At 48.1% G+C, this 8,220-nt stretch overlaps 2 protein-coding genes across 2 annotated transcripts; both read left to right on the top strand.

Annotated features, from left to right (window-relative positions):
* On the top strand, window positions 1-4,298 carry LOC122618296 (V-type proton ATPase catalytic subunit A-like). Its single transcript, XM_043794636.1, has 5 exons — window positions 1-148; window positions 1,300-1,398; window positions 1,812-2,509; window positions 2,621-3,598; window positions 3,666-4,298. The coding sequence occupies exons 2-5, from the start codon at window positions 1,323-1,325 to the stop codon at window positions 3,756-3,758; spliced, it is 1,845 nt and encodes a 614-aa protein (XP_043650571.1). The 5' UTR covers window positions 1-148; window positions 1,300-1,322; the 3' UTR covers window positions 3,759-4,298.
* A 232-nt stretch (window positions 4,299-4,530) lies between these two features.
* On the top strand, window positions 4,531-7,098 carry LOC122611962 (V-type proton ATPase catalytic subunit A-like). Its single transcript, XM_043785400.1, has 2 exons — window positions 4,531-5,780; window positions 5,907-7,098. Exons 1-2 carry the CDS (start codon window positions 4,632-4,634, stop codon window positions 6,987-6,989), a joined length of 2,232 nt encoding a protein of 743 aa, XP_043641335.1. The 5' UTR covers window positions 4,531-4,631; the 3' UTR covers window positions 6,990-7,098.
* The last annotated feature ends 1,122 nt before the right edge of the window (window positions 7,099-8,220 follow it).

Raw genomic sequence — 8,220 nt, forward strand, 5'->3', positions numbered from 1 at the left:
GGTCGAAATCGAAATCGAATCGCGGAAGGGAGCTTTTCGAAGTGCGAGCGTCGACGTTTTATTTCTGCGGCTCAGTCGGTTTTAGTTCGTTCTGTTGGAGAAAAGCAGCAATCACACGTTCGCAAGGTGAACGCGAAGACACAGCAAAGTAAGCCCCCCCACCACACACACCCACCCAAAGCCAATAAGTAATAATAAATAATGGTTGCAAAGCGGTTCTGGGCGATTTAAACAATTAGCGAAAGAAAGCGGCATTGAAATCCGTCTTGAATTCGCCCCGAAAAAGTGACGAAGCAGCGATCAAAGCGCAGAGCGAAAACACGCACACAGACTGCAAGTGTGTTAGATAATAAGTGCAGCCCAAGCCCAAACTTGAGTAAAATAATCCCAGAATAAGCGGAATATAAATTAGTTTTCGAAGGAGCTTAAAAAAGTGCGGTATGAAAACGTGAAAATTTGCGCGTGGAAAATTATTTTGCCTTGTCAGCTGACCCCCTTCCCCGTGTTCGCTCCATCTCTGTCGCACCGCGGGTCTTGTGATCGCCGCCTCTCTGGCGCTCGCTTGCTCTCCCGCTTCGAAACTCGAAACCGAAGTGGGAGTTTTTAGTATTCCGATAATGAAAAACCAATATGGAGAACAAGCGAGCTAAAAAGGCGGCCCAAGATTTTTACCATTTCCCTTACCCACTTTTTTTTTCATTTGTCAGCTGACGGCAATGACAGTAGTCTTGTGATCAACGTCAAAAGCAATTGTCAAATATTCGAACTCGAATGGAGAGCGAGAGAGCCGGAGCGGAGAGTTACTCTCCCACTCCACTCTCTCTTGTTTTTCTTCGCTGATAAATATGAAAACCCGCATATTTTGAAAAACAAGCGTTTCAGTTACATTCCTCCGCTTAATTTGTCAACCTGTGCGTGTGTTTTCTCAGCAATTAATTTATTTATTTAGCGATTAGTTTGATAAATTGCTCTGTTCGAACTTTCAAAGCTCTGTCACGTGAAACGAAAGCTCTGCTTTTAAAGTTTTACGCAGCATAACCAAAGAGGGGGAGTTAAAAAATAATTAAATCAATAGAAAATAGTAGCTGCTCACCTACCACTTTATAACCTATAATCGAAAAATCGGGAGCTGTGGACTCTCCCTAAACTTAACCTGTAAATGAAGCAGATACACCTGCACCTTGTCAGCTGACAGAGGGCCAAGAAAGAAATTAGTGATAAGAATATGGTCACCTTTATCTTTGCCCTTTTCCAACCATCATTTTACAAATTTCCCCCTCTAATTTCTCTCCATTGCAGTCGTTAAAACAGAATAAAGCAAAATGTCCAACCTTAAACGTTTCGATGATGAGGAGCGTGAGTCCAAATATGGACGTGTCTTCGCTGTCTCCGGTCCTGGTAAGCACCCAACTATACTGACTACCATAACTCATGCTATCTAGAACTAATACAAGCTATACAAGTGAACTGGAAACCTTATTTCTATGTAGAATTTACACGTCTGTGTTTATTAATGGCGTCTTAAGAAATGAGCCAACTATTTATTATTATTCAACAAGTTCAAACATTTATATCTTTATTTTTTAAAAATTTAATAAATAACTACTTACACTGTATGAATTATATTTTTTCTTAAAATTTTGTTGTATAATTACACTTTGCTTATAAAAATACAAGTAAATATCAATAACAGTAAAAAGATGTAAAAGAAAATGATCAAGGCCGAATTGGTTCCATCTTCATTGGCTGAGTTATGAAAACTTGATGAGAATCATGTAGCCCCTCTAACCCAAGCAACCGCTTTATTCCAGTCGTCACTGCCGAGGCCATGTCCGGATCAGCTATGTACGAGTTGGTTCGCGTCGGTTACTACGAGCTGGTGGGCGAGATCATCCGTCTGGAAGGTGACATGGCCACCATCCAGGTGTACGAGGAGACCTCCGGTGTGACTGTCGGCGATCCGGTGCTGCGTACCGGCAAGCCCCTCTCCGTGGAGCTGGGACCCGGTATCATGGGCAGCATCTTTGACGGTATCCAGCGTCCCCTGAAGGACATTAACGAGCTGACCGAGTCCATCTACATCCCCAAGGGTGTGAACGTGCCCAGTTTGTCGCGCGTGGCCAGCTGGGAGTTCAACCCCCTGAACGTCAAGGTCGGCTCCCACATCACCGGAGGTGACCTGTACGGTCTGGTGCATGAGAACACCCTGGTCAAGCACAAGATGATCGTGAACCCCCGCGCCAAGGGAACAGTGCGCTACATCGCCCCCTCCGGCAACTACAAGGTTGACGATGTCGTCCTGGAGACGGAGTTCGATGGAGAGATCACCAAGCACACCATGTTGCAGGTGTGGCCTGTGCGTAAGCCCCGTCCCGTGACCGAGAAGCTGCCCGCCAACCACCCCCTGCTCACCGGACAGCGTGTCCTCGACTCGCTCTTCCCCTGTGTCCAGGGCGGTACCACCGCCATTCCCGGAGCCTTCGGTTGCGGCAAGACTGTGATCTCGCAGGTGAGAGGAGTCCCTTGAATTGAGAGTTTAAGGAGCGATGCCCCGTGTAGCCTCCATGCACTCAAGTGTCATAAAAATATAATCCCTGACCAATCCCTTATTTGCCCGCAGGCTCTGTCCAAGTACTCCAACTCCGATGTGATCATCTACGTCGGTTGCGGTGAGCGTGGTAACGAGATGTCTGAGGTACTGCGTGACTTCCCCGAGTTGTCCGTGGAGATCGACGGTGTGACCGAGTCCATCATGAAGCGTACTGCCCTGGTGGCCAACACCTCCAACATGCCTGTGGCTGCTCGTGAGGCCTCCATCTACACTGGTATCACCTTGTCCGAATATTTCCGTGATATGGGTTACAACGTGTCCATGATGGCTGATTCCACCTCCCGTTGGGCTGAGGCTCTTCGTGAGATTTCGGGTCGTCTGGCTGAGATGCCTGCCGATTCCGGCTACCCAGCCTACTTGGGAGCTCGTCTGGCTTCCTTCTACGAGCGTGCCGGTCGCGTCAAGTGCTTGGGTAACCCTGAGCGCGAGGGATCCGTGTCCATTGTCGGAGCTGTGTCTCCTCCTGGTGGTGATTTCTCCGATCCCGTGACATCCGCCACTCTGGGTATCGTACAGGTGTTCTGGGGTCTCGACAAGAAACTGGCCCAGCGCAAGCACTTCCCCTCGATCAACTGGCTGATTTCGTACTCCAAGTACATGCGTGCCCTGGATGACTTCTATGACAAGAACTTCCCCGAGTTCGTGCCACTGCGTACCAAGGTCAAGGAGATCCTGCAGGAGGAAGAGGATCTGTCTGAGATCGTGCAGCTGGTCGGCAAGGCCTCTCTGGCCGAGACCGACAAGATCACGCTGGAGGTGGCCAAGCTGCTGAAGGACGATTTCCTGCAGCAGAACTCCTACTCCTCGTACGATCGCTTCTGCCCCTTCTACAAGACCGTGGGCATGCTGAGGAACATCATCGACTTCTACGACCTGGCCCGTCACTCCGTGGAGTCGACGGCTCAGTCCGAGAACAAGATCACCTGGAACGTGATTCGTGAGGCTATGGGCAACATTATGTACCAGCTGTCGTCCATGAAGTTCAAGGTGGGTCAACACACAGATTTGGTCAATTCGTAGAGACTGTTTAACCACATTTTCCAATCCATTTCAGGACCCCGTTAAGGATGGTGAGGCCAAGATCAAGGCTGACTTCGAGCAGCTGCACGAGGACCTGCAGCAGGCCTTCAGGAATCTGGAGGACTAGAGACCGCGTTGGCCCTACTTTTACACTCTAATCTTATATTTGTTATATAGTTAACGTTTAAAAATGAAAGCAGTCAAAAACCACCCGAAAAGCCTAATCAAACACCAACAATTCCGTGCTGCATTCGATGAAAAACAAAAGTCCAACAAATACCACAACTTCTTGCTGCCTGCGAGAGATGTAAACATTCCGGCCTGCGGTTAATACTTTTCCCTAACCACGCCCCCTCCGCCCACTGAAGGGCAGCTCAAGGCAACAACAACTACAACGTCCTGCTATGTACTTCCATTTACAAGAACAACAACAACAGCACACTTGAATAAAAGTACACGGACACTAACGCACACACACAACACATACATAAAAGACACAAATACAAATGCATGCATAAATAGTATTATTGTTTAATGAATGGAAATTCTTGTTTATTTGTGAAAAAGTCATGTTTTCTCCTGTTTGTTTGTTAAATTTATGTAAATATTTAAAGTATGAAATATTAAATGTACGAATAAAGTGCAACAACAAATACATTTAATGTAATTGAAAGTGAATTTCACTGGCAGCAAAAGTGGATTAAAAAACTGTGTCATCGATAAAAAGATACTTTTTTTGTAACTTAAAAAATGTATTTTTTTCTTTATGAACTTAATTTGGAAATGCATTAAAAATTTATATACTTGACTATATAAACGATGGTCGCACAAAAGAAAGTAGGTATTATTATAAAAAGTTACTTTCATATAATAATTTCAAAAATTTCAGTAGAAGTCATCATCCTAGTCTTTCCATACACTTCTGCCCCTTCTGTTCCATTTATTTGACAATATTAGCAAAAATTGTACCAAGTGGAAAAATTGTTTATATTTAAGCGAAATGGAAAAGAAGTCCTGGGTTGCACCGCTTACCTCTTTCACTCAAAGTAATACAAGTCAAGACGACAACACAGCCCGCAGCTCGGGATCGCCAAACCAAGATGCGGAGCCTCGGTCCATGCCTAAGCCCGCCAGGAAGTGCACCTGTGTATCCTGCGCATGCCCACGACCTGACCGGAAAGCCCAACCGGCAGTCCCTGCCACCCAACTTCGCAAACCTGTACCTGAGCCGGAAAGCCCGCCCATTAAAAGCGATGACGAAGATAGACCCTCGAAACCATCGACGAGGGGGTCTGATCAATCCCACAAGAGCCTTCACATCACCATGGACGACCGGAATGAGGACTCGGGACTTGCGATCGAGCAGGTGGTGGAAACGCACAAATATTCATCGGATGAGGACGAAGACGAGGTGCCGACGGGTCGCATTTTCGGAGTTTCCGGACCGGTGGTGAATGCCGAGGAGATGGCCGGAGCAGCCATGTACGAGCTGGTCCGCGTGGGACACTCCCAGCTGGTGGGTGAGATCATTCGCCTGGAGGGCGACATGGCCACCATCCAGGTGTACGAGGATACTTCGGGTGTGAGTGTGGGAGATCCTGTCTACCAGACGGGAAAACCGCTCTCCGTGGAACTGGGACCGGGCATCATGGGCAGCATCTTCGATGGCATCCAGCGTCCCCTGAGATCAATCAGTGAACTGACCAACTCCATCTACGTGCCCAAGGGCATCGATACGCCCTCTCTGCCCAGGACCATTCACTACGAGTTCACACCCGGAAAATTGAAGGTCGATGCACTGATCAACGGCGGGGGTATCTACGGATCTGTTTTCGAAAACAGCATGATGCACGATCACCGCCTGATGCTGCCGCCCCGCTGCAAGGGGCGCATCAAGTGGTTGGCCCCGCCTGGAAACTACTGCGTGGACGAGGTGATCGTGGAGACGGAGTTCAACGACGAGATCACCAAGCACTCCATGCTCCAGGTGTGGCCGGTACGCAAGTGTCGTCCGGTGGAGGACAAGCTCCCCAGCACTTCCCCCCTCCTCACTGGCCAGCGCGTTCTGGACGCCTTCTTTCCATGTGTCCAGGGCGGAACCACCGCCATTCCGGGAGCGTTTGGGTGCGGAAAGACTGTCATCTCACAGGTGAGATTGATACTTTTCTGTTTGATTTTATTCCTTTATATTTTAAAAAGGCTTTTGAGTCTATTTGATTGCAATGATTCATGGCTTTAATCTTTCAGTTATAAAAATAGTTTTTTATAACCCTAGTCCCTGTCCAAATACTCCAACTCCGATGTCATCATCTACGTGGGCTGCGGCGAGCGTGGCAACGAGATGTCTGAGGTTCTGCGGGACTTTCCACAGCTGGAGGTGGAGGTCAACGGCACCATGGAGTCGATTATGAAGCGCACCGCCCTAGTGGCCAACACCTCCAACATGCCGGTGGCTGCCCGAGAAGCCTCCATCTACACGGGCATCACCCTCTCGGAATACTTCCGCGACATGGGCTACCATGTGTCCATGATGGCGGACTCCACATCTCGGTGGGCCGAGGCGCTGCGAGAGATCTCCGGACGTCTGGCCGAGATGCCTGCCGATGCTGGCTATCCGGCCTACCTGGGAGCCCGCCTGGCCTCCTTCTACGAGAGAGCCGGACTGGTGCAGTGCCTGGGAAGTCCTGAGCGTGAGGGTTCCGTGTCCATTGTGGGAGCTGTGTCGCCTCCTGGTGGCGACTTCTCCGATCCCGTGACCTCCGCCACCCTGAGCATCGTTCAGGTGTTCTGGGGTCTGGACAAGAAGCTGGCCCAGAGGAAGCACTTTCCATCGGTGAACTGGCTGCAGTCCTACTCCAAGTACATGCGCACTCTGGACACCTTCTACGAGGAGTCCAATCCGGAGTTCAGCCTTCTGCGAGCCAAGGCCAAGAAGGTGCTGCAGGAGGAGGATGACCTGGCGGAAATCGTCCAGCTGGTGGGCAAGTCGTCGTTGAACGAGGAGGACAAGATCACCCTCGAGGTGGCCAAGATGCTGAAGGACGACTTCCTGCAGCAGAACTCCTACTCCTCGTACGATGCCTTCTGTCCCTTCTACAAGACCGTTGGCATGCTCAAGAACATGATGGCCTTCTACGATGCGGCGATCCTGGCGGTGCAGAATACGGCGGACAATGAGGCGCGGGTAACCTGGGGATTGATCCGGACAAGGGGCGCTCACATTCTGTACGAGCTCTCCACCATGAAGTTCCTTGACCCCAAGGTGGGCGAGGCGTCTGTCCTGGAGAGCATGGACAAGCTGCATGACAATATCCTTGTCACTTTTCGGGATATAGAGGAGAATGTCGAGGACTATTAGAAGCTATAAGGGATTAGTACTGGTCAACATTACCAAAATTATAAAGGATGAAATATGTTTATTTAGCGCAGCTGTTTAAAATTATTTTAGCGGTATCTTTATAATATGTTCATATGGTTGTACCGATAGTAAATGATATAACAAATATTTATACATATACTATTATTTAATAAGGACTTTGATATTACAAGCTGTTTATTAAAACTAAGATTTTATTAAATTATAAGGCAAAAGCGCCCATTAGATAATTATAATCAAAATAGTAGTTACGTTTGCCTGCAGAAGGAAAGCCCTTTGAACCGAACCGCCACCGAACAGCGATTATCGAGTAGTAATTGCACCCAACTTATCGCAATCATTTTCCAGTCGGTGAAAAGTCATTTACCCGCCAACGCGTTTTGCTCATTAGAAGCCATAATGGTGCATCGTCTGGCTGCTCTGCTCTGAAATGTTCCATCCAACCAGCTTCCCTGCGGATGCCAGCCGCAGTTAATCCTTTGCCGAACGGCGGTGGGAACCCAAAGGAGATTATAAAAAATTTGGTTGATTTATAGGAAAAGTTTGTTAATGCGCCAAAAGCGGCCACGCCCCGACAAAACGGCAAAACGGGAAAACGGACCGAATTTCCCAGCTCACACCTCTGGCAGCCGCAATCGAAAAAGCAAACGTCAAGGCCCTGTGAAGGGCTTTTTTCCGCAGCAAGGGAGCGAGAGATCGATTTCGATTCAATTAGTGGAAATTAAATGTAAGTATATATGTACAAGTCGCCACCACGCTCGCTGCAGCGCCCCCCGCTCCCAGCCCACCGCCCCCTTGCCGCCCACCCGGTGGATTGCGATGATTACATTTCCGCAGCCCGCCTGCTCCCGCCCACTATGGCAAACCAAGTCAGCCATAAAATGAGCGCCCAGCAAAAGAAGCAAGCCAAAAAATCAGAATCAGTTCAATTGCAAATTGAAAATCCCCCTACAACTTCCGTTTCCGCTATGCGAGGGGCCCTCACTGAGAGAAAATGCGAGTGCACTTGAAAAAAGGAGTATGACAATTGGTGAACTGATTCATATCTGTGTAAATTGTAAGAGAAAGTCTTGAAAGAGGCGTAATATGGAAACATTAATTGTAATATAAAATAATTAAGAAATAAAAGAAAATGCACATATTCTTTATTTTAATCAGCTATTCTAACACTGAAACTCTAAAACCCTTTAATACAAATAGGGTACCAAATTTA

This window comes from Drosophila teissieri, chromosome 2L (genome assembly GCF_016746235.2).
Source record: "Drosophila teissieri strain GT53w chromosome 2L, Prin_Dtei_1.1, whole genome shotgun sequence".
NCBI classification, from domain to species: Eukaryota; Metazoa; Arthropoda; class Insecta; order Diptera; family Drosophilidae; genus Drosophila; species Drosophila teissieri.

Excerpts from the sequence above, each read along its gene's own strand:
- LOC122618296 (XM_043794636.1), top strand. The coding sequence starts at position 1,323 with ATGTCCAACCTTAAACGTTTCGATGATGAGGAGCGTGAGTCCAAATAT. Across the intron at positions 1,399-1,811 it reads CTTCGCTGTCTCCGGTCCTG|TCGTCACTGCCGAGGCCATG; the intron begins GTAAGCACCCAA and ends GCTTTATTCCAG. Across the intron at positions 3,599-3,665 it reads TGTCGTCCATGAAGTTCAAG|GACCCCGTTAAGGATGGTGA; the intron begins GTGGGTCAACAC and ends AATCCATTTCAG.
- LOC122611962 (XM_043785400.1), top strand. The coding sequence starts at position 4,632 with ATGGAAAAGAAGTCCTGGGTTGCACCGCTTACCTCTTTCACTCAAAGT. Across the intron at positions 5,781-5,906 it reads GAAAGACTGTCATCTCACAG|TCCCTGTCCAAATACTCCAA; the intron begins GTGAGATTGATA and ends TTATAACCCTAG.